Below are 23717 nucleotides of genomic sequence, written 5' to 3'. Positions count from 1 at the left end.
ACCACTATGGAGGCTTCATGGGTTGCATTTGGAAAGTGGAGCCAGTGTTTTCATGGTGAACGGACACGTGGTGCACGCCAAGGGAGTGATTCGCCAAGCACAAGAGTAAAAAGAAAGGGGGCGACAAGACGAACACATGAACGAACGCGCGCGTAAGTGTTGAGTTGGAGTGATGTGAAGCCGAGGAAGGGAAAAATGATTCAAAGAGAGCCAGAGTACAGGAGCCACGGCAAAAAGAAAAAAAATTAAGAGGGATACAAGAAAGAGAGGAAATAGAAAATCAGTACAGGTCCGGGACAAATGAGAGTTGCATGTACGCAGGACTCATGTCGTACATGACTGTATCGCGTCGAGTGCCTGATGATGTTCGCTCACCTCAGGGAAGCAGAAGCTAGTGTCTGAGGTAGATATTTCCTTGTGAAACCTTAATATGGCGTGTTTTTTTTCTTGTTTGCTAAACTAGCCACAGTCCCTCGCGGATGCAGGGAGCCCTGTGCATGAAGTGGGTTATGAAACTCACCGCGACCGTTGCGAAAAAAGCGGTCGTGTATCCTCCGTGCATCATTATATATATATATATATGTTTACTCGTTGATAATTGAGTATTGAGCGTAATGAGTGTCAACGTTTCCAATACCCTCCTGCTCTTGACAGACGGTGGTAAGTCTGTTGCAGGGAAGACACTCTGGCCCCACAGTAAAGGCGAGATCCACCCACCCCTTCCCCCCACCACCCCCAAGATGCACACAGAACCCCTCGATATTGCGGCATCCTAAAAGCAGCAAGACGACGTCCCCATAACGGCACGCGGAGGAGGAGAAGTGGAAAACAAACCAAAAAAAAATCGTACCCAATCCGAATAAACGTGAAGACGCACCACAGAGATCGCCTAGGTCCGTTGCACTGCAGGTTTCTGTGACGCGCACTATTGCGCACGTGCCAGAAGGGGCTCGAACGCGCCAATGGGCTTAATCGCGACGGCACACGCAAAGGGGCTGCCGAGAGCGTCCAACGTTAGCACCAGAGCCACGTTGCAGGACTCCAGCGCATCATCCACCTCGTCCTCGCATCCAACGGTATCGCAGGCAGAGCCGCTGGCCTCTGTCGTCGATGCCGCCGCCCTGGCCATACCCGCCTTCGCTTCCAACACTAGGCAGGGGCAGTACATGAATTCGTTTGTCACAACAAGGGAGAGCGTGTCAAGGCGGTCACAGAATGTTTGCAACGACTCCTCCTCCGCTGGGTCGCACTGCCAGTCTTCTGAGTCTGCCGAGGCGGGCTCTCGGCCGCACCAAAGACGCAGGCGCAGTGGGAGAAAAAAACGAAGGGGGATCTCGAGGCAGGAGTTCGATACACGACATCGGGTGTCTCCGCGTTGCCTCACGAGGCCTCCAACATAGCTTACAACCTCACCTGGCTGAAACGCCTTGCCGGTGAAAAGTCGCCGCGTCATGCACTGCAAGCGCCGCCGGACATGTGCCATTTGTAGTGAATACGAAGTCTTGTCAGCCTGTGAATATTCTCTGGAGACGGCGCGATGCAGAATGACCAGCCGATCCACCTCCTGCGTTGTGGACAAGAGATAGGAAAGCGGTGAACGCGTCAGAGAGGTGGCCGCAAGAGCGTTTGAGTCGGGAGATCCTCTGGAACCTCTCATTTTCGTGATAGCCACATCACCATCGGTCACCACACCCTCTCCATTCGGCGGCGCTGGACGCCCAGAGAAAGGTGGCTTCGTCAAAGGGCTGGCAAAGCCAAGGGCAAACGCGGGATAGGGGGCGGGAGTGGCGGGTGGAATCAAGGGCAGTGCCGACATTCCGGGGCTCAGAAGTGCCATCTCCTCCAAGTCCAGATCGTCCTGTCGCTCCCACAGCACACTGCGCTTCAAGCGATTACCCTTGTGGGCGGCGCTGCCGCGGCCACTACCCCCTCTGGGGTTCATTTGCGGGGCAGCGGGGTGTTCGTCATGGGCTCGCATCTTCTCTAGCGATCCGTCGTCTGCGTCACAAGACTGAGGTTGAAGCCGACTCACCTTTGAGGGAGGGGTTTCAGGCGATCCCTCTGTGTCAGTGGTCCTGAGTGACTTTTGTGAGACAGGAGTAACTGCAGCCGCGGAGGCGTCATGGACACCTCGGCCGCGCTTCTCTTGGTCTAGTCCAGTGTCGACGGTGTACACAAACATGTGCTCCTGTGTCTCGAAGCGCGAGTGCTCCGCTAGCACGCTCAGTGGCACCGCCGCGTCCCAGACTTGCCAGGGTAGAAACGGCACGTTCATAGGCCAGTCCGTGTGCTCTGAGCTGAAGCCGCTAGAGGAGACCGTCGTCGCGTCAGCAGCCTGCGCCTGCCGGGGCGGGTTGGGGCTTGCATCGGAAAGCCCTTGCACACCAAGCCCTGCCTCCGCCAGCAACCCTGCTTGAGTGATGCTGGGGCTGCTGAGCAAACTGACTAGCCGTGCACCACTCAGTTTTGGGGTCGCGCACGCCCCACAAGGTTGCGGCGCATCGGCCGTCGAAGCCTCACAAATCGACCACATCCCACACTGTGTGCACTCCCAAAGAAGATCATTAGCAACGCTGGCGCAAACACGTGGCTGCCGCTGGTCCGGGTCGGACGCACTCGGAATGGCCCATTCAGAATCCATGGGAGGCCCCGCTGGGCAATCCGCCTCATAGGTCGAGCAGAAGGGTAGCGAAGCTGACGCAGCGGCGCTGCAGGTGGCCAAGCCTGATCCGTCAGACGACCCTTTGTCTTCCGTTTTCACACCTTCTGCAGCCCCTCGCCGAGATGAGGAGGAGTGCACAGGGGATTCAGGGAGGGCAGCTGCAGCAGCCGGGACAGACCCAGTCCGGAAGGACGGAAACGGCACCACACCGCCGAGGCGCGGTCGCATTATGGGCTTTTCTTGTAGATTCGCCCAAGCCGTCGCGCTCAGTCTGTGTGCTTTGCCATACGACATGAGTATTTCCTCACCGGCGTTGATTTGCCGCCGAGAGACGAGTGCAGTGAAGGACTCCCCGCGACTGCTGAAGCGGTTCTCGGCGGAAAGGTTGGCCTGCAGAGCGCCGACACCGCGCGGATCATTCGCGAAGCGACCGTAGTTGCCCACAAACTCCGCGTCTAAGGCATAGTCGTCGCCGAGGGCACCAAAGCCCATCGTGTACGTGCGAGAATTGCATGACGTGGCGAAAACCTCGATGAAACCCGAGTAGGGTGTGACTATTGTATTGGACGGGATGGTGCTCTTGGCGAAGAGGCCAGCTTGCCCGTAGGCGGGGTGGCGCGGGTCGGTGATGACACGAATCTCTAGCAGCTCCTCTGGCGTGTACGCCGCGAGTCGGAAGTCGGGCAGTACGCGCCGATCGACCAGGTGATGACGGAACGCGAAAATCTCCATAAACAAGAGGAGTCGTTCGTCGCGGCTGATGGCGCTGTCGAAGGCAAGAAACTGCCGTGCATGCCAGCTGGAGACAAACTTGACTGCTCGACGAGACGGTGTACACTGCAGTCCTCGAAGGACGTTGAGGCCAGCACATCGTGTTGTTGCTCGTGTCGGTGGCAGAGAAGGCGAAGGGTCATCTGGGGTTGCAGCTGACGTCACTGTAGGAGGCGGAGCAGAAGCCATCGCGCACGCCTCTGAGTCGCTTGAGGGCAAAGAACTCTTACGTGATTTCCCTCCTTGACAAGCTTTTTTGTAGCGAGTAACGGGAGTACGCACGAAGAAACAAACTCAGGGACTTTCGACCCTCCTCCCTTCTTCCCCCTCCCCCACTTTTTTCACCGATCACCCGTACTTCTATGTCAATCTATTCCGCCGCAGTTTTCAACGCACTCTCGGATGCTTGGAATATATGTCTATATGGCTTCCACCCACCCCCCACCCCCTTCCACTTCCCTGAGCAGCGCACGGTCTGCACTGATCCTTCTAACCCACTGCGAATGAGAGCTTGTGCACGCAGTGGAACGAGGAAGAGGACGTGTGAGTGTGATGGATGGATGAAGGCAATGTTTACAATGCGCCGTACAAGACGAAACTTAGACATGCGAACCCCCCTTCTCGCAGGATTGTGCAGGCTCCGGTATTTAACGTGCGTAGAGGCGCGAGTGTGGGCAGAATTCCTCTCGCCTTTTTCTTTTTTTTTCCACTGCGGTCAGTGTGCAGCGGATAAACACACACATGAGCAAGTCAAAGCAAAGGGAAAGAGGATGTGTGAGAGAACAGGACTGGAGATCAACGACAGGGGAGATAGGGGAAGGAAGGAGAGGAGGGGCGGCCGCTTCCACGCCAACAACAACAAAAAAAGAAGCATTCAAGCGAGAAAAGGTGGGGGTGGGGAGGGGGGGGGTAAGGACACAGACGATTGCGACAAATAACGCTTTTTTGCCTACAGGCACTCAAAGCGACATCCCTATTCATCGGCACGGCAGGAAAAACAAAAGATTTCATATCCATGTGCCTCTTTGTGCTCTGGGAAACCCCCTTTCTTTTTCCTCCCTTTTCGTTGTCGAATGCGTTCCACTTTATGTATGCTTAGACGATTGATTACCACAGCAGGCCCTTCACCACCACCACCCAGCCCTACAGCACCCGATGCCCCGGTCACTCCTGTGCCTACGGATATCTCCAGAGCCAAAAAAAAAAACACCAGCAACAAAATGTTTGAGTACACACATAACTCATTTTTTTTGTGCGGCCTAATTACGTGCTTGTGCTTCGTTTTCCTCCTTTTGTTCACCGGCCTGCGCTGCCTTCACCTAATCTTCAAAAGAGACGCATCCTCCTGTCGGTGGATCAGAAGCAGCAATCGCAGTCAAAAGGGCAGTTGGCAGTGGTGCCGGCCCTGGAGTGACGAGATAACATCTTGGAGAGCTCCTCTATCGACACAATACGATCAACTCCCTCCTTGCGCAAAAAGTCTTCCGTTGCTTCTGAAGACTCCAAGCCCGGCGCAGCTGAAGAGGAAGCGGCGGCAGCGGCCGCACGGTCCTCTTTCAGCCAAGTGCCGCTGAAGAACTGGTTGTCACTCATCTGCACCGACTTCTCTGGGGCGTGGTAAAGTCCATCGCGAACAGGCTTGCTCTGGGGCCTCGGTGAGGGCGACGAAGCAGACACATCGGTGCCGACTGATGCGTCTTTGAAACCATTTACCTTCTCTGCGCGTTTTCCAACACCCCTTTGCACTAACTGTGGTTTAGCAGCAGTGACACCTCCGCGTGTCTGCGCCTTCGTCTGTTTGATGGCGCTGAAGAGAGACGCTACCTCGTCAACGTCAAAGGCGGAGGGGGCGGAGGATACGGTGGTTGCCTTGGTGGCGGCGCCCTTCTTCTTGGAAATCGATGGCGTCTGCTTGACGAAAGCATGGCGTGTCTCCTTCATGTCTGAGTTGCGCTGATGTTGCTATCCCACTGTCAAGGCCAGCAAAAGGTGTGTGTGGGCCTTGATCTGAGCCGCACATAAAGCGGTTGTGGAAAGAAGAACAAGGTAAGATCCTGGGCAGACAGGACAGAGTGTAGCTAGTGTGTAGGAGCTCAGCTGAGTATCTCGTAGGGGCTGGCAACAAGAAGCCTGGGGCAGAGGGAGGAGGAAACAACGATCAGAGCGCGGAATGAACGCAGTGTGGTGTTTTTGTCAGTTGTTTTTTTTTTATGAGGGGAGGGGAGAGCACAGAATTTGGTTGAGGTAAGCGCACGCACTCGCACACACAGGCAGAGACGCACCTGTCTGTTTGTAAGACCCCCTTCTGTTTAACCCTTCTGTCTCCCTCCATATTCACACAACGGCTTGCTGAGGCAGCCGCTCGCATTCGTTGAGTCAATCTTTTTCCCTACCCTCTTTGCGGGAACATACTAAGCTGGAGACGAGCTCCCGAGAAGAAAAAAAGGGATGCAGCAAACTCGTTTTGGAGAACCGTCCACCACACGCGCTCAAAAGCGGCCCGAGAAGTAGAAAGAGCACCTCACTGTCAAAAAGTCACTCCCATGGAGAGATCTTAGCGCACATAAACGATTCACACGCGTGCAGACATGTGCAGGGCAATGGTCATAACCCATCGAGAAGACCACGACGGCGAAGCGGCACAAACATATATATATATATATATGGACTCAGAGAAAGAGAAGAAGGCAAAAATGAAGGGGGAAGCAAAACAACGATCAGATTCGTATTTACAAATAAAATATATATATAAATATATAAGCGTGCGTGCAAGAAAGAGGGAGACTAGAAAGCGTCGGCGTAGCAATAGGCCACCCCCTTGCGAAGTGCTCTCTCCAGTTTGTTCGGTTTTCTGGGGGAGTAAGGAAAAGAGGAAAAGAAACCTCACGCTGGGGAAAGTATAAGCACACTCCCTTCCTAGTGTGTATGTGCGTGTATGTGTGTGTGCGCCAGTACGGGGGAATGCATCGGTGCTCGTGTGCAACGGGGTATTGCTTACCTGTGTACCGGCTCCATGTGGCGCCGTTCGTCTCTGCATGTCCACAGGCGGTTCGACCATGACGGTAACGACACACATACACAGCACTCCCACACCATGGAGAATAAAGCATACTCACGGGTTGTGCTGGATGACTCCATTGTTGCTGCTGTCGCCGTCCCATTCAGTTGTGGTACACCTCCACCTCCTTCACAAAAGGCACACCCGCCATCGTCCTCTCAATCTCCTCCACCGTGCGTGGCACCAAGGTGTAATTCACCACGCCATCCTTTGTCACCAGAACATCACTCTCAATGCGCACGCCACCAAACTCCGCGTACTCCTCGATTTTATCCACGTTCAGGTGATCTTTGATCTCCAAGCTCGCCTTTGCCATCTCCATCAGAGCCTTGTTGAAGTAACAGCCAGGCTCGATGGTCAAGTAAAGTCCCTCCTCAATCTTGCGCGCAGTGCGCAGGCGGCGGCAGTCCCTCTTCGTTGGCCGCTCTGGGCAACCCTCAATGTAGCCGCCAACGTCATGCACGTCCAAGCCAATAAGGTGGCCCAAACCGTGCGGTTGGAAATACTCCATAACTTCCTTGGCCATGAGCGTTTCAAGGTCGCCCCTGAGGATGTCTGCCGCGATCAGGTGCCTGCAGATGGTGCGGATGGCCAGCAAATGCATGTCCGTCCACATCACACCCGGCTTCATGGCATGCATCACCTTGTCGTGTGCGTCGAGCACGGCGTTGTAAATTGTCTTCTGCGCCTCGGTGAATTTTCCATTCACGGGGAAACTGCAGGTGATATCGGCGGCGTAGCCGCAGTAGTTGCCGCCCATGTCCAGCAGTGCCATCGTACCCTCCTCGATCGCGCGGTTATTGTCGGGGTAGTGCAGCGTGGCGCCGTGGTGACCTGTAGCGCAGATACAAGTGTAACTGACACGGCGGCAGCCACCATTGTAGTAGACGTCATGCAGAAACGTAGACTCGAGGTGGTGCTGGGACATGCCCGGCTTCACCATCTGCATTACTTTGACATGCGCAGCGCTGGAAACCCTACACACATACTTGAGTACTTCAGCCTCCAGAGCCGTCTTGTAGCAACGCTGCGAGCTCAGCGCATGGTGAAGGTAGTCAGTGGACTTCTTCAGGTCCGTCCCTTCAGGCAGCTTCGCCTGAAGAACATCTAGGCCACTGTCGGTGTTTGTGCCCTTCAACACCTCGGCGGTATGCACGCCATGGCTCGCCAGAACCCGCGTCATTTCGTCCACGTAGTGCACCTCATCCACCTCCAGTTGCGCCTTCACGCTCTCCGGCGTCGGCAGCTCGCCCATCCACGTTGCAAAATCTGCTGGTAGCCGTGGAATGAAGAAGACACCCCTGCCATCTGCGAGTACGACGCCGTAGGCGTCTGGCATCTCTGCACCGAAGAGGTAAAAGAAGAAGCTATCCTGCACAAATAGATAATTGCAGTCCGTCGAGTTCACGGGCACCTCGGAAGCGGCCTGCAGAACCGCAGCGTGGCCACCCTCAGGGAAGGACTGCCGTAGCCATGCCCCCAGACGCTGACGCTGCTCTCGATACATCCTCATCGAGATGGGAAAGGGGTAAGCCAGACGTTTGTCATCTGCGGACATTGTGAAACAAGAAGCCACACCAAAGTAAAAAAATAAAAAGCGCTGTAGAGAAAAAGAGAGAGAGCGTTGAAAAGATGCGAACGTACACCCAATCCCACTCAAGTGAAGGTGTGCCTCGTTTCTTTCGATAGCCCTTCAATCGAATAGCGCAGGAACAACGAGCAGTAAACGTTGCCAGTGGAAGGCGCGAGATGAAACAACGAAAGAAACGAAACGGAAAAAAAAAACCGTGAAGATTTTCGAAAAGGGAGAGAGTATTTCGACAAAAAAAAGCGAGAGGTGGTGATATTTGGGGTGGTGCTTCATGGCGAGAAGACATGAAGATTATCGCATCTCTACTTGTTCTTTTTTTTTTCGGGCGTGGCAGACCGCCGCGTCCTTGAGGGGATTACCTCCCCTCCCCCCCCCCCTCTTCCTCCACCCCCCCCCTTTCCAGCACCCATGCAAAACATACGACCATCAATCGCATGCTGCCAACTGAGACCGACGCGGTCCTCGTCAGCGATCCAGCGAAGGCGGATCGCAAATACCTGCAAAGCACTAGCGAGTGCCTCGAATTTGTGTTGTTTCCAAGCAGTACAATCGCTTTGTCGCTGTTCCCCTCCTATCCACACATCTTAGCATAGCGTAAACACGATACAGATTCACCTCCATGTGAGCCCTGAGACTCATCGGCCTCTTCACCGTCTCCATCATGTTCGAAATCTCATTCGCGGCACCTACTGGCTGAATGATGTACCCGCTTCTTCGGTAGATGACCAAGTAAGTGATGCCGTGCGCCAAGAGCGTCACACGTATCGTACCTGCACGCAGTCCAGACGCATTAGTCATGTAGAAGATGCATGTCGTCACCGCCGGGAGTGCGCTATCTTTGCAGCTTTGCAGGTCAATCGATATCAACCTTGTGTAGGCTGCCAGACGATTCTCATACACCTTGACACTGACGTTCGCACTTTCGAGAGCGTACTTGACATACGCAAAGAGTTTACCAGGGAGCAAGGCACCAAAGCCTGCGTTGTGGGCAATCAAGTGCTGTGTGGCGTCACAACCACCGGAGACGAGCGAGTCGAAGGTGAACGACACATGCGACACGATGGAGCTCACCTTGAGCATCTCATCCACCACGGCTGAAAGCCTCCCAGTAAAGGTGCCCAAGCCCTGAAGCGGACCAGCGCAGCTGAGGATGCGAGTGTCGAAAAGCGAGGGAAAGTGCCGGCGCACGACAGACTTAAAAGAGGAAAGGTCAGGCGGCATATTTTCCGGGCTGTGAAGAGCGAATAGCAGAAAGATTAGGTCCGAGTAGCCGTTGAAGAAGACGTTGGCCTTCCGACACGCCTCTGTGGTATACAAGAGGGTTTCTAAACAATGATTGCCATGGCTATGCGAGACCAGGACTCGCGCCGAACCCAACGCCACCCATCCTGGAGTCAGCTGTCTTCACAAACCTTCGGTTCATTTTCTTCAAACCAATTGCCGCCAACGCTTCGGTTTCATCCTTCAACACCTTGACCTCCGTGTAGAACGTCTCCGGCAACGCCGACTCCGAAGCGATGCCGCGCGCTACCCAGATTAATAAACCAAGCTTTCCGAGATCGGAATTCGCCACCCTCGCCGAGGTGCGATCAGTGGAAGAGTCCCTCTGAAGAGAAACGACAAACCTCACAAGATGCACTTCACCCGCAGAGAAGGGGGAGCAGGTGGTCTAGTGGATCGCCGATGTATACCTTGTAGCGCGGCAGCATGGTGTGCGGGTCTGCCATCACGTCTATTTGCTGCAATGTCTCCTCCGCGTCCTTAGCCAGCCGTGCAACCGAGACCTTCATCGGCGAGAATCGAAGCCCTTCTTTGACCCACCGCGTCAAATCCATGTTGTTCTTGACAAGGAACTCGGCAGTGTCGACCTTCAGCGTGACGGCTTCTGCAGGGTCAATGGGAAGCGGAAACATCGGGGCGAAAAACGTGTGCACCTTGTAGAACACCCCTGGCGCCTCCGCCGGTGCCGCTGACACCGTTGCACCACGCATGGTGCGGTCTCTCCTGTACTTTGCAACAGAGCCACCAAGTACTTTTTTAAAAAAAACGGTAGTGGTGGGACAGGCCGGCGATCGACTGACTTGGCGGCATCATTTCCTTCGCGGGGTCATTTACATTGGCGCTTGCGACGACCTTGAGCAGCTGCGTCACAGCGACTATTCCCTCGGCAACGTACCTCGACGCAGACGTAAAACCTGTCGCAGTGTTGCTCGCGTCCACCAGAATCGTCTCCACCGCGGTGATAGTTTGGGCATGGGCAGCCTTGTAGTTGTCGGCCACTTCTAGAAACTCGGCGACCTCCTTCTGCAGGCAGGCCAGCCACGCCCGACGTCGTCGTCAAAGTGTATCTCTCCACTCACGCTTGCGGCCCCTTTCGTGTCGCCAGTCTTCACCTCCGTGAAGACGGAGATTCCGATCTGCATCACCCTGTACGGCTTGGGAGCTTTTCTGAGTATAGGGCAGCTGGTGCTCGCACGAGCGAGCGGATAGCCCGCTTTGGTGTTTCGGAGCCTGGTTCAGCGTTTTCACCATCGATGCCAGAGAACTCCAAGTTCACCGCTACGAAAGAACATGCACGCGAAAGCGTGCCCAAGTAAGGCAAGAGCTCCGTCACATTGAAGCTCGTGATCTCCATCGTGTTCACCCCTCCGTAGCTCAGTTGCCTGTGGTATACAAAAACGCAGAAAGAAAAACAGAAAAAAAATGGGAGAAGAGGAAACTTTACACCTTCCCAGATATGCACAGCCGCCTATGGATGTAGTACCAGGGTGTGTGTATCTATGTGTGTCCACACGGAGGGGGAGAGACAAAAAGTATTCGGGAAGAGGCGGAGGCGGGCGGTCTTGGTATCTTGAACTGCACGCCTATGTAAACAGCATCCGCACATCTACAGCCGGGGAAAGACTAACGGGTGTACCCAACAACCGGGTTCAAGGGCGGGATGGGGGGGGTCAAAGACTCATAGAGCGAGCAGCGGTTACCTGAGCCGCTTGAAACACAAAACAAACAAAAAAAGCAAATATGTTCGAGACAAATATGAGCCCACAAACTGGTGAGAAAGCTGGGGGGCGGTGCGTTGGTGCCGATGAGGAGAGAGAAAATGAGTACGTCCCCCCCCCCTTTGCGCATCGAAAATAAAATGGATAGAGGAGAGAAGGGAACTGGATGAAAAAAAAATAAAGAAGAACCACATCGACGCCATTGTCGCGCCCACATACGCGTATTAGTCGATCCGGCTGCTTGGGGGGGAGACGGGGGTGCGACCGTGGCGCTAGTCAAGGCAGTCATATCGACAGGAGTGAGGGGGAGGGGGGGGGGGGGCGAGGACAGCGAGGGCAAAGGTGAGAGGGTTCCCGCAATCGCTGTCCCAAGCACACATCTTTATCATGGTAGGAGTGTGTGGGGGTGCAATGAGCGTAAACCCATGAGTCTCTTTGTATCTTCATGTGGGTGCGTGGGTGTTTCCCCCCTCCAATATGCTGATCCACATTCCAATACCAGTGCGCGCACCTCGCCTTTTCTGCACCCTCCTCTGCCCCGCCGTATCCTCCCCCCTTGCGCTTCCCCCTCACGTGTGGTGCGGTATCACCTACCGCCGATCCCAATCACGTGCACTACACCCGGGCACGAAAATATCGGACAGTGCCTGCAAGAAAGAGAGAATGAAAAAAAAAGTGAAGAGTGTATCTTTGAAACAGTGGAACACCCTGCGTTCGACTTTGAGCGTGTGAGAAGCGGAGACGCCAAAAAGCGATGAGAGGAAAGGCTTGGGAAGAGAACGGCAGACTTTACACCCGGACATACGAGCGGCCTTTTATTCGTAAAGAGGAAGTCCATCGATGCGCAGTCATCTTCGCCTTCTCCCTCGCCATACTCTCTCCACGACTGATCCCAAAAGGGGATCATCATGAAGAGAATAGGTGATTCTATCAAGCACCCACATAGTGCCCTCTCCCCCTTCCCTTCCCCCTCCACATACACACACATACAATTGTGAGTGCGCACCCAATGCGAGGTGCATGGGAAGAAGTACGGCGCATACTGTTGCGCGTGTTGTGTGTGTGTGTGTGTGTGTGTGTGTGCATGTAGAGGGAGGAAGGGCGTTTTGATCGTCTGGTTGCATCTTGCGCACGCATCTTTTTGATGTTGCTCGAATTTGTATTGGCGTCGATGAATGGAAGGTGTGGGGAGGGGGGGGGGGGCAGTGACCTACACATTACATAGCTGTCACCGCACCCGGCTCATCGATGCGCGGTATACACTACATGGTTTCACACCACGTCGCGACGTCACCCTTTTCTTGGGCATCTTCTCACAGCGCCGCACCCACCACCACCACTGTGACACAGCCACACCCAATGAACAGAAAAAAGGAGCAAAGTGAGAAACGGTAACCAGGTAGACAAAAGAAAGGCGACAACAGCACTGGCGTGGAGTGAATATCCCCCCTCACCCCATCCCCCTCCCCCTCCCTCCTCCCCCTCCCTCCCCCGGGGGGTGAAGAAAAAAAAGACACACAGACACACACACCAAGCGGAAACGAACCTGAGATGGAACACTCGGAGAAGTAAACGAGTACAAGAGGATGCGAAAGGGGGGGGGGGGAAGAGTGCGCCCTTCCGTTGCGCATCCACAGAAACACACACGATCAAAATTGCCTACTTACTCATAAAGATGCCACTCTCAGCGGATTATGTCTTGCAAAGCGCTACCCTCGACCGTGAACGCGATGTGTCGCCTTTAATATATTTCTTTCATATCCCCTCCCTTTTCGCAATCCCTCCACAGCAATGGAAAAACTCCTCAGACTATCAACGCACACACACACACACACACCTCCGCAACACTACTGGAAGCCGTACCGCTCGTACAGCTTCTTGCGAGTCGGCTCCGTGCATGCGGAAAGTGCCTGCCGCCAAGAGTCGGGGTTTGCGCGGGACGCGTGTGAAAGCACATCGCGGATTGTGCGGCTGGTCTCGACGCCCTCCACCGCCACAGAGCAGCCAAGGTCGCAGAAAGCCACGAGATTGTTCAGTACAATCGTCGGGTTCTGCTGCACTGCCCCCAAAAATCCGTTTGTGCTCGCCTCCAGCAGCGACGATGACTCGCGGATGTTGCGCACGAAGCGACAAAACTCACCAGCAAAGAGTCCCACAGAGCAACCTGACTTCGTCACCACGTCGGCATCGACGTAAAGCATAACGCCAAGGCACAGTGACACATTCTCGGCCATGTTACGCATGTCCGACGTAATGTTGGTCTGCCCCAGCAGCCTCGCAAGGAGTGCAAACAGCTGTGGCATAGCTGAGCTCGCTTGCATTGTTGGAGCGCCAGTGCCATCTACCTGGTGTTCCAGCAAGTTGCACACCGCCCAGGCAACGTTGCTGACGACCGTGTAGGATGACTCGTCGACCAGAGTGACATTCTGTAGCGCAAGGTCGCAGAACTGGGGGAGCACCTGCTGTAGATGCAAAGGACAGGTGCGTGCCACATCGCTGGCTAGGCAGAAACCGTTTTGCCGAATGTGCGGTGAAGCGTCGGATAGCATGGAGAGCGTCAGCTGCATGAACAGCGGCTCATTCTGAGCGACCAGAGGTTCCAGTCCCGACCCCATGGCGTCAAAGAGTCCGCTCAGCAAGATGGCCGAGGTAACGATGAACTCCTCGTCCGGTGGGACATCGCCTGATTGCAGTGCGGCGTGTCGCTGCTGCAAATGTTCCCGCAGCAGAGAGTATCCACGGTTGAAGATGTCAGACGTCATTGGCTGCATCGCTGGCCCAAGCGCGTTACACACCGTCGCCATACAGTCGAACAGGCTCCAGAGCAAGGGGCTGTCGTTGGGTGTCTGCGACCAAAGCTGACCCAGGGGCTGCAGAAGGGTTGAGATAAGCTCCTCGCTACTGCGCAGAGCACTGACGAGGGTCTGACAGACGGACTGCACCGCCTCAAACAGAAGCACGCGATTCTTGAGCTGATAGGCACCAAAACACGTGGCAATAGAGCGCACAATCGCCGGGGTCGCCGCGTCCAGTTGTCTTTCCTCCGCCATCTCGAGCATGTCGCGCAGCGCCACGACGGCACTGCCCTGGACCATTTTGGATGGGTTTTCCATCTTGCGCAGAATGCAGGCCATCAGCCTCTCCATCAATGCATTGCTCGAGAGAAAGTAGTTGCCGAGGCGAACGCATGTCCAGAGTGATATACTAACGACGAGAAAATGCGTGTCAGGCGCCTCAAGCAACTGCAGAAGCATCGGGCAAATGTCCGGCAGAAACTTCACCAAGGAGTCATAGCAGCCCTCGCAGAAAGCACCAATGGCAAGAACGCCCGCCTCCTGTTGACGCCAGCCAGCCGATTCAGAGCGGATCATCTCCTCGACACAGCTCAACACCGGTAAAAGTAGTAGTTCGCCGTAGTACTGACTGAGTTCATCCAAGGTGAGCGCAGAGACGCGGCGTAGATTCCACTCCTCCACCTCGTCGTCGTCGTCGTCGTCCTCCTCCTCCTCGCTGTTGTCAGTGGCCTTGTTAAGCTCTGTGTAGTGACGCGGACGGATGGAGTCGACCTTGTCCGGCACTTGCCAGTCCTCGGCGCTAGCCTGCAGCATGCCAATCTCCATCTCGGAGTAAATCATGGAACGAATGATCACTGGAATGATCTGCACCACGATCGACTGAGACACCTCGGCGAAGTGGGGGAAGTGCAATATGGCGCGCCAAAACTCCGTCGCCTCCATACGGAGACTTTCCTCCTCTGCGTTAGCCGGCGCAGCCCCGTTGCCAGAAGTAGTCGCCTGGTACATGAGCTGGCTGATCTGGCCAAACAGGTTGTCGTCAATTTCTTGGTAGAATGTGAGGGACAGCGCGATGCAGCGAATGCACTGCGTGGCAATCGCCTGAGATAAGGGCGCCTTCAAGTTCTCGAAGCACGCCTGTATGACGCCAATGATGCCACCTTGGAGACTTTTGTAAGTGTTGCACTCGAAATCGACACCCGCCTGCTCCAAAATCAAAGAAACAATCTCTAGAGACTTGACGCGTATCTCAAGAACGTCCTCACCAGCCGTACCAAAGGTGGTGGATGTGATGTACGGCAGCACAGCACACAGCACCGGCTTTGTCAGCTGCGCCGCATCGAGAAGCGATACAGCGTCGTCAACAATGTACGACAACGTGCGAATGGCACCGTGCACCGCGCCAAGCTCGTGGCTGCGCTGGATGAGAATGGTGCCGAGTTTTCCTACGACCAGCTCCGCAGGCCACAGCCCCTCGCGCACCGCCACACTGATGATACTGCCGGCGACGTTTCGGATAATGCGTTGTGGGTCGACGACCGCGTGCTCGCAGACAGCAGCTTGGAGTTGCCCGTTCTGTGAGCATGCGGGATCTGCGAGGCTATTCTTGAGCTGAAAGCCCACAAGCTGTCGCCCCCGAAGATCTGCCTGCTGTGAGATAAAGATGTCTGCGCAGCTGGAAAAGTACGCCGTGGGGTTCAGCTTCAGCTGCTGAAGCTGAACGTCACCCTCATGGCGCGTCTCGGCGACAGAGCTAGAGGCGGCGGCCAGGGCTGCAAGGATCTGTGGGGCAATGGAACCCATTGTTAATGAGCAAGCCTTTGCAGTTACCCCCCCCCTATAACCAAAGATAATCTGCTCGCGTGACAATGCGTACCTTTGTGTGTGTATGCGTGTGTTTGCTTTAGGATACAAAAAGAAAAGCGAACCGACTCAGCGTCAAAAACGATGCAAGTGACCCTATTTTCCCTACCTAGTGTCCCTCCGTAGTGTATGCGAGCCCCTCACTGTGTGCACAAGGGTTTTTAAAAAAAGGCAGCTTGCATAAGCCCACCTTTTTTTCCCCCAACCTCAAGAAAGAACAAAAAGAAGACCGAAGGTGGACTTTTAAGTGTCGAACGTGAAGTAAAGACACGCACAAACCAATTATGAACGTGTGCGTGTCGTGACGAGAAGTCCACCCTCAACACCTTTCTTTTATACTTTTTATATATATATTATGTGTTTGTGCTCTGCGTGTTTTCTTCTTCCACATGTCAATTAAACATACCCGTCGGCCAAACGGAGAGATGTAGGAGTGTGTGGAAGGGGAAAAAGGGGGAGAATCTTCTTTGAAATCATTGGCAAAAAGAAAGACCGCGACAACGGCCATAACTCAGGAGCGCCACGGGTTTTTTTTCCGTCTCGCCACGCTCCGTCACACGTCGTATCCCAGCAGCACCCTCTTCACTTTTTTGGCAGCCTCCATCCCTCTGTTCTCTTCCTGTGGAGGGGTCACAGAGAAAAAAAATGAAAGCGGAAGAGTGTCCATGACGACATCCCCACACAATCCCCCCAAGACCTATCGCAAATTCTGAGCGTTTTGCAGGCATTCTGAACGGCCCGCTTCACTCTGTCCTGAGCAATAGCTTTATTGATCATAAAGTGACCCCCACCCCCACAGAGAGTGGAGAGAAAAGCCGGCGCTCGGACACCCATTGAGCGGCGCGGTGGGGGGGAAGGGGGGGGGGCAGGAAAAAACGTGGAGCAAAGATCTTGAAAGACATGGATGCGCATCCATACAATCCTTCAAAGCACAGGTGCCTGAGTACGCACTGATAGCCAGTCGTTGCGACGAGCGACAGTAGAATGCGGTGGTGGGGGGGGGGGAGGACTTCTGTATGTCATATAATTTTTTTTTCTTGTTGACGGCCAGACGAAAGAGGCAAAATGTCAAGTAAAACAACAGCAGTGGGACATCCAACTCATTAAGTACAAAAGGAGCCGAAAACATGAGTGTGGCAAAATACAGCAGAGATACAGACGAGACACACATCATTCACGGAAAGAGAGAGACGGGTGGGGAGGAAGGGACAAGAACAGGGAAAAAAAAGCGGAAGTACACATGATAAACACACACGCGCAAATACAAAGCAGAAGAATCAACGGAAATAGAGGGGGGAGCGGATCCTCTTCCTCACCGTGCCCCACCTTGAATCACAAGCCCGTGAGCTGAAGGCCACACTCTACCCCTGATCTCTCGCAGCCCTGCGAGATGGTGTGAAGCAACATTAGACGAGCGTCGAAGCACGGTCTCCTCGCCAGACATGGCCCACCTCCGCCTTACGAGTTGCCTCACAGCCTTTTCCCAAGATCTCCGGTGCCGCTTTGAGAACTTCTGAGGACGACGTAGGCCATCCCCATCAATAGGCAGTGTGAACCGCGTTGGACACATTTGACGCACGCTGGCAGCCTGGCTGATAATACCCCATCGCAAAACATCATTCAGGACCAAGTTGCCAACATGCGTAACGATCACAATCAGACGGCACCACGCTGTAGTAACTTCACCCTCTCACCGAGAGAAGCGGTTCCGTATTGGAAGAGGAACTTTTTGCTCGGGGGAGGGAGAGGAAGAGACTACTAGGCTTCCTCTCAGCATAGATCGTTTTTAAAACCTCTGATGCACGACACTGGGATCACCATCGTCATCAAAGGGTCGATAGCGTATGAGAGTCGTCCTCATCAACGGAAGCGCACAAATGCGCGCGCACACGGACGCACTAAAACATATACAAATACATGAACAAGCACTTTGTTGGACTTTTGACGCTCAATGCAACATTGGAGGTTGAATATACACATGACGCACACGTTTTCTCCCATAGCATCCACCCAGCAAGACCCTCCGCCTTGACAAATTGTGAGGGCGCATCGAGTAAACACGTAAAAACAAAAAAAAAAGAGAGAGCTCTGTTCATGCTCGTTGAGCGTTGAGATAACATTGTATTTGATTATGTGCAGCTGCCGGCCAGAAAAGGAATGTGATGTGCGCGGATAGAGGCGCATACAGATATATATATATATATATATGTATATATGTATACATACATACATGTGTGTGGGTGTTTTAGTAGTCGCGTATTTCTATCTGTTAAACCGTTACGAGTTAGAGGGAATAGAAAGAGACAGCTGCACTGCTTCCACGACCTTCTCAGAAGCATTTGCGCGTTCATTTGCTACGCTTGGATACTTCTCATGGAGAGAGACCGTTTGTGTTCCCCCTTCCCACCCACACGCACTCCCCCCCCCCTCCCTCCCTCCCTCCCCACCGCCCTCTCTCTCTTTCCCTCTTCTAGCAACGTGAATTTGTGATTGTTGTACATAAAATGAGACACAGAGAGGAGTATATGGTGAAACAATGGAGGGAGACGCTGCTCCACAAACGGAAAGTTCATCAAGCAGAAAACGTGGGAATGTCCAAGATGAAGGGGGGTAGGGAGGAGCGGGAGAGTCAGTGGGGGGAGGGGGGAAAACAGAGGGGGACAGGCTGTAGGGGAAAACACACACACACACACACACACACGTAAGAGAGAGAGAGGCGAACAACAGATGAACAAAATACCTGAAGCTCTAAACAAAATTCATGAGTACAGAGAATTCCTCGAAATCTTTTTCACCCCCTGGGGAGGGAGGGAGGGAGGGAGGGAGGGGGGTGGTGAGATGTATTAGTGTGTGCACTAAACTCGCACATTCACATGAACACACATCAGTGTCCTCTGTACATGGAACAGAACCAATAATAATAACAAACACCAAGTCGAAACAAAGCGTGTGGAGTGGGAAGCAAGGAGAAATGATGAGAGAGGAGGAGGAGGAGGGGGGGAGGCGAAAAGATATGTGAGGGGGGAAGGGAAGTAGTACATTTGAAAACGCAGAATATATGTTTTATAGACTTACCAAAAAAAAGTGCAAAGACGAATGCAATACGTTTCCCCTTCTGAAAAGGGACGCCAGAGCACGGGAAGACCAAATGATGATGATGAAAAAATATAAAATATCGCTGTGAGAAAAATGAGAAACGTATAACCGCCTCGAGGTCGCTTCGAAGCGAAGCTTTGGGAGGGGAGGGGGGAGGGGGGCAGAGCAGAAATGATCTCAAAAGCAAGAGAACAAGAAGAACCACAGCATCAAGCGTTCAACACTTGTCAGAAGACCTTCATCTAAGGAGGAGACGGGGGGGAGCGACGTTGGGGGAGCGAGGAGGGGCCAAACTCAACAAAGAGCAACAATAGCAATAAACACTATGGGTGAATAATATGTTCAAATACGTAGAAAAAGGGGGGAGCTCTGGATATACATCTGCTCTTCCTAGGGCCGATCTGCTGTAGCGTGGAGAAGTACACCCCCCCCAAAAAAAAAAAACGCGAAGAAGAGAGTAAGATGGAAGGGCATGTCTCCTCGACATGTTGACCTTCATCCACAACAAACCCTCCGAAAAAAAAAATGACATGTACACTCGGCCAAGTGATAGGGGCCACATGGTTACGCAATTGTGTCTTACATCGAGCAAGTCTACATCCGCCCGACATGTGTTGTTAGCTCTTCGGAAGAGCAACCTTGCGCTCATCTCGGAACTTTTTTTTTGTACTTCCCTTTTTTTTTCCTCCCACATCTTCGTTGTGCACTACGCTACTTGATGTCGTCTGTGAAGAGGGGGGCTGTGCGGTTTTGAGGGAGGAGGTGTGTTGCACTTCATCGGTGCAGCTCAAGGCAGAAGAGGTTCGCTTCCCCCCACAAAGCCGCTGCTGCCCTGGCTCTACAGGATCGTCCTTCATGGACTCCTCCTGGGGCCTTTTTGCTGATATTAACCGGTCTGACGGCAGTGCGAGGAAGCCTTTGGGGAAGCTGATATTTTTTGGCTCCAGCGACGTACTGCGACACCCCAACAAAGAGCTATCTGCCAAACCGCCGTTGGTTTTATAGAGGGGCGAATTACGACGTGACGACACAGCGCACGGTCGCTTGCAAGTCAGCGTTGCTGGACAATGGGCAGCTTTGGCAGTGAGCATAGTGTGGCTCGAGAGTTTTCTGTAGCGGGGAGCCTCATGCCGTGGGCCGTTGTTTTCAAGAGATCCCACCTGTTGTGGACGATCCTCCTCCGGGACTAGAGGCGGCTTGCCGCCCAAGGTCATCCCTTGTGATATCCCCAATGGTGTTTCTTGGTGTGACCGAACAACTGAACCCCCCCGGGGAATCCGCATATACTTGCTCGGAGGTGCCAATTTGGCCGTCAAAGCGTTGCATTGGCTCTTGGTGAATCTGGCCGTCCTATTCCCGACGTTTGTCATATGCGCACAAGAATCAACGGAGGAAATGCTCGAGGAGGTGAGGCTCAAGGGGAAGAAGCTCTCTTGCGATAGGCTTTGCAGGTTCACTATAGAGAGGACAGCATCCAGTGACTCGGAATTGCATGTCAAGATGCGCTTTGCCAGGCCACCACTGCCGTCTTGGCAACGGTCATCCCATCGATTCCCCGAGTCACTCGCACGCACCTTAGGTTGGGAGCTCCTTCGTTTCGGGTAGAACAGGGAGGTGGCGCTGATGGGGCCGCTTTCGGTGGTTGGTTTGATTTTCGCTTCGGAGAGCTGAGGAACATGCGCCATATACACCGCATCGCCGCCGGAGGTAGGCGCATTGCTTTTCTTCCTGCTGGTAACGAGCACATGCGCAGGGACTGGGAAGCCCCACTGCGAGCTACTACCAAAATGGGAGGAGGAGCCAAGCTGAATGAAATGCCGCTTTCGCATGGATGCGCGAACTGACTCCACGTAGCGGTGCACGATGCAGCGCGTGTGCGCTGAAAGGATCGTCCTCTGGCGCGTGACTTCGACCCTCACCGTTCGTGTGGCGTCCCGCACCTCCTGTTCTGAAACCCCCATGTCCCACACGAGGTTGCGGGCAGCAACTCCGGTATCTATCGCAAGGGCTGAGAAAGGCGAGGAAGAGGAAAGCATGCAAGAGGGCGTGAAGGAAGAGTTTAAACCGTTCGCCATTGAGACGAATGCGAAGGACGGCCTGGCCACGCTGGTAGACGTCGCGGTCGCGGACGATATAACCAAACCAGGGCTCTGAGGTATTGAAATAGATGCCTTGCCGCCCACAGAGATCGAGGAACCAGCTCCCAGCGACGCCTCGCACAGCGCGCTTTTTTGCACGACACTCTGGAAGTCGTCCTTGTCCAGATACGACTTCAGCCGAAAAAGCGACCAGCGTTGGGAGGGGTCCTTGGCCAGTAGTCCGTTCAGCACCACTAGCCACTCCGCCGCCAGCGGTGCCTCGTGAACTGTCTTCCCCGACCATGGGAACGCCTGCGTCAGGATGCTTGTGCGAACCTGCGAGTACGAGCTGCCAAAAAATGGGGACATACCGACCAGCATACAGTAGAGCGTGACGCCCAATGCCCAGACGTCAGTCAGGTACGGATCCACAAAGTGTTGATGCACAGAGCTGCCAAACAGCTCTGGCGCAGTGAAGAGAAGCGTGCCAGCACCGAGGCGCGCTGTGCCCTCGGTGCTCCCGTCCTTGCCGCCGACGCTGCTCAAATCACTTTCGCCCGATACGCACGGGGCCTCATCGCTAGCGGATTCACTAATCTTCTCAAAGCTCTTCCTCGCCGCCTGCTTCACCTCCTCAAGGGTAGAGACGATCTCGCTGACACCAAAGTCGGAGAGGAAAACGTGATGACCAGTGCCGAGCAATATATTCTCAGGCTTGATGTCATGGTGGACAAGGCACCGCTTGTGCATATACCGCAGTCCACTTACGAGTTGGCGCAGGTACAACGCACAGATGTGCTGGCTAAGCGGTTTGCATAAGAAGACGGTCGGATTGCTCGTCAGTTCGGACTCCGTGAGGCGCGTCATCTCACCTTTGGGGGACCGCCGAACGGCACACCGCATCAGAACTTTGCTAAAGACGTCGCCGTTCAACGGAAAACCAGCCTCGATAGCCTCCAAGGCAGCCCTGTTGAGCTGCTGTGGTTTTAGCCGAACAACAGGTCCGTTGGGCACATACTCCATGATGAGGTAGAGCCTCTGCGAGTCCGGGTCGTCGATCACCTCGTAGAGAGAAACGCAGTTCCGGTGCCGCACCTTCTTCATTATGGCAATCTCGCGCTTCAGGACCTCATCCTGATCCTTGAAGCCGAAACCGCTGATCCTCTTCAGGTGCTTCTTGTTGATAATTTTAATGGCCACCATTTTTTCGGTGCTGACATCGGCCCCGAGCTTCACTTTGCCGTACGCGCCGCGGCCCAGATCTGCAATCACCCTGTAGCGGTTGATCATGCGATGGCCATACTGATCGTACGTCATGGTGACTCGATGCGTCTCCTGTACAGGTGATCGTACCAGACTGGCGGTGCTCACTGTCGAATGCGTGCTGCTTGACGAACAACAATAAGACTTGGTACCATCCTGCAGCGAGAAAGACCCAACCAAGGGCCCTGCCTGACCCCTTACCTTGCGTATGTCCTCGAGCAGCTCTACTAATGCCAATACGAACTTTTCCATCTCGTGTCGATCTTTGTTGCCGAGCTGGCGTCGAAGCGCATCCTCAGCGCTCTCCCCCTCCAATGGAAAGAAGAAGTCGTCAACATTGTGGATCTGCATGGTGTGCACAAACTGCTGACTAGTCTTGCATAAAATATCAACTGCTACCTTACACTGCTGCGCGCGGGTGGGATTGAAGCAAGCCATCGTAGTCTCCTCGCTTAGCGGCAGCAACACTTTAGGCATGCCCACATCACTAGTACGCCTACTGATGCTCTGTTCTTGCAGATGACTGGCGTTTTGGATATTGCCTCGAAAAGAGGTTGGCCTCAGGTCTTTGAGATCATCGATGAGAGGGTTGAACCCAACTCCACCAGTCTCGGACTCTCTGGAAACGGTGAATGCCGTGGCATCGTGAGTGAAAAATGGGTTTTCGTCTTTGGATTTGGCCGGCGAAGCCATGTGTGCGTGATCGCCAGCCCCGCCTCGCTTAGTGCTCATTCGAATAGAAAAAGAAAGAAGACCGCCAAGGATGAGCTGTCCGTATTTCTTCTCTCCTCCCCTCCTCTCCCCCTCTCCTCTACTCCCCCTCTCCTGGGGAGAACCAAGACGAACTCAAAAGGGATAAGTGCGAAGAAAATGCAAAATAGGACAGGCGAACACCTCGCAGTGATCTACTCTCACAGTTCTGAACTGCACCGGTGAACGCCTGTCTACACGTGGAAACCGAAGGGGGGGAAGGGAGAGGGGAGGTGAAAAAAAAAAATAGAGAAAACGAAGCGGGGCGGGGGGAAGTGCGGTGGTTAAATGAGGCACTCGCAGGTTACCGTGAGTGATCCCAAAAGAGGTAATAAAGGCCTGCCCGACACCGCGCACACTCGAGCCCAGTCGCACAAGAATGGGGGGGAGGACGAATAACACAAAAGAAGCGGGCGCAAGAGCCACACACGAACACTCGGGAACAGATGCAGAGATAGGGAGACACACACACACACACTCACGAATCGAATCGAATCGAGTCGAATACACTTAGAAGTCTCCGCACCAAGAGAGCACCTTCTCCAGGCACACAGCGAAGCAGCGCGAAGACGCAGTGGCAACACTTTGCTGCTTCTTTCTGTTTTCGGGGGTCTGTTTTTGAGTGCCTCTGAGGAATCAAACTCGAGTGCCCTTGAAAAAAAAAAAACGAGAGCAGAAAAAAAATAATGATAGCAGGAGTGCAAGAAAACCCCCGAAAAGGAGGGGATGCAGCAGGAGGGTTGGGAAGAGGTTGTAGTGACTGCCGCCGGTCTTAGGAAGTGCGTCTTGGT

At 54.0% G+C, this 23717-nt stretch overlaps 7 protein-coding genes across 7 annotated transcripts; all 7 read right to left on the bottom strand.

The window, feature by feature from the left end:
- Window positions 1-925: 925 nt before the first annotated feature.
- Window positions 926-3622, bottom strand: JKF63_01235 (uncharacterized protein; the record flags this gene model as incomplete). The annotated part of the gene is made up of 1 exon (XM_067897283.1): window positions 926-3622. One exon carries the CDS (start codon window positions 3620-3622, stop codon window positions 926-928), a length of 2697 nt encoding a protein of 898 aa, XP_067753440.1.
- A 1167-nt stretch (window positions 3623-4789) lies between these two features.
- On the bottom strand, window positions 4790-5374 carry JKF63_01234 (uncharacterized protein; the record flags this gene model as incomplete). The annotated part of the gene is made up of 1 exon (XM_067897282.1): window positions 4790-5374. The coding sequence occupies one exon, from the start codon at window positions 5372-5374 to the stop codon at window positions 4790-4792; it is 585 nt and encodes a 194-aa protein (XP_067753439.1).
- A 1220-nt stretch (window positions 5375-6594) lies between these two features.
- On the bottom strand, window positions 6595-8049 carry JKF63_01233 (uncharacterized protein; the record flags this gene model as incomplete). The annotated part of the gene is made up of 1 exon (XM_067897281.1): window positions 6595-8049. The coding sequence occupies one exon, from the start codon at window positions 8047-8049 to the stop codon at window positions 6595-6597; it is 1455 nt and encodes a 484-aa protein (XP_067753438.1).
- Window positions 8050-8589: 540 nt separating this feature from the next.
- Window positions 8590-9303, bottom strand: JKF63_01232 (uncharacterized protein; the record flags this gene model as incomplete). The annotated part of the gene is made up of 1 exon (XM_067897280.1): window positions 8590-9303. The coding sequence occupies one exon, from the start codon at window positions 9301-9303 to the stop codon at window positions 8590-8592; it is 714 nt and encodes a 237-aa protein (XP_067753437.1).
- Window positions 9304-9722: 419 nt separating this feature from the next.
- JKF63_01231 (uncharacterized protein) lies at window positions 9723-10073 on the bottom strand (the record flags this gene model as incomplete). Its single annotated transcript, XM_067897279.1, has 1 exon — window positions 9723-10073. The coding sequence occupies one exon, from the start codon at window positions 10071-10073 to the stop codon at window positions 9723-9725; it is 351 nt and encodes a 116-aa protein (XP_067753436.1).
- Window positions 10074-12928: 2855 nt separating this feature from the next.
- On the bottom strand, window positions 12929-15679 carry JKF63_01230 (uncharacterized protein; the record flags this gene model as incomplete). Its single annotated transcript, XM_067897278.1, has 1 exon — window positions 12929-15679. The coding sequence occupies one exon, from the start codon at window positions 15677-15679 to the stop codon at window positions 12929-12931; it is 2751 nt and encodes a 916-aa protein (XP_067753435.1).
- Window positions 15680-19452: 3773 nt separating this feature from the next.
- Window positions 19453-22908, bottom strand: JKF63_01229 (uncharacterized protein; the record flags this gene model as incomplete). The annotated part of the gene is made up of 1 exon (XM_067897277.1): window positions 19453-22908. The coding sequence occupies one exon, from the start codon at window positions 22906-22908 to the stop codon at window positions 19453-19455; it is 3456 nt and encodes a 1151-aa protein (XP_067753434.1).
- Between the last annotated feature and the right edge of the window lie 809 nt (window positions 22909-23717).

The sequence above is a fragment of the Porcisia hertigi genome, chromosome 35 (assembly GCF_017918235.1).
Source record: "Porcisia hertigi strain C119 chromosome 35, whole genome shotgun sequence".
NCBI classification, from domain to species: Eukaryota; Euglenozoa; class Kinetoplastea; order Trypanosomatida; family Trypanosomatidae; genus Porcisia; species Porcisia hertigi.
The sequence above is the reverse complement of the archived record's forward strand: the minus strand, read 5'-3'. Positions and strand labels throughout refer to the sequence as shown.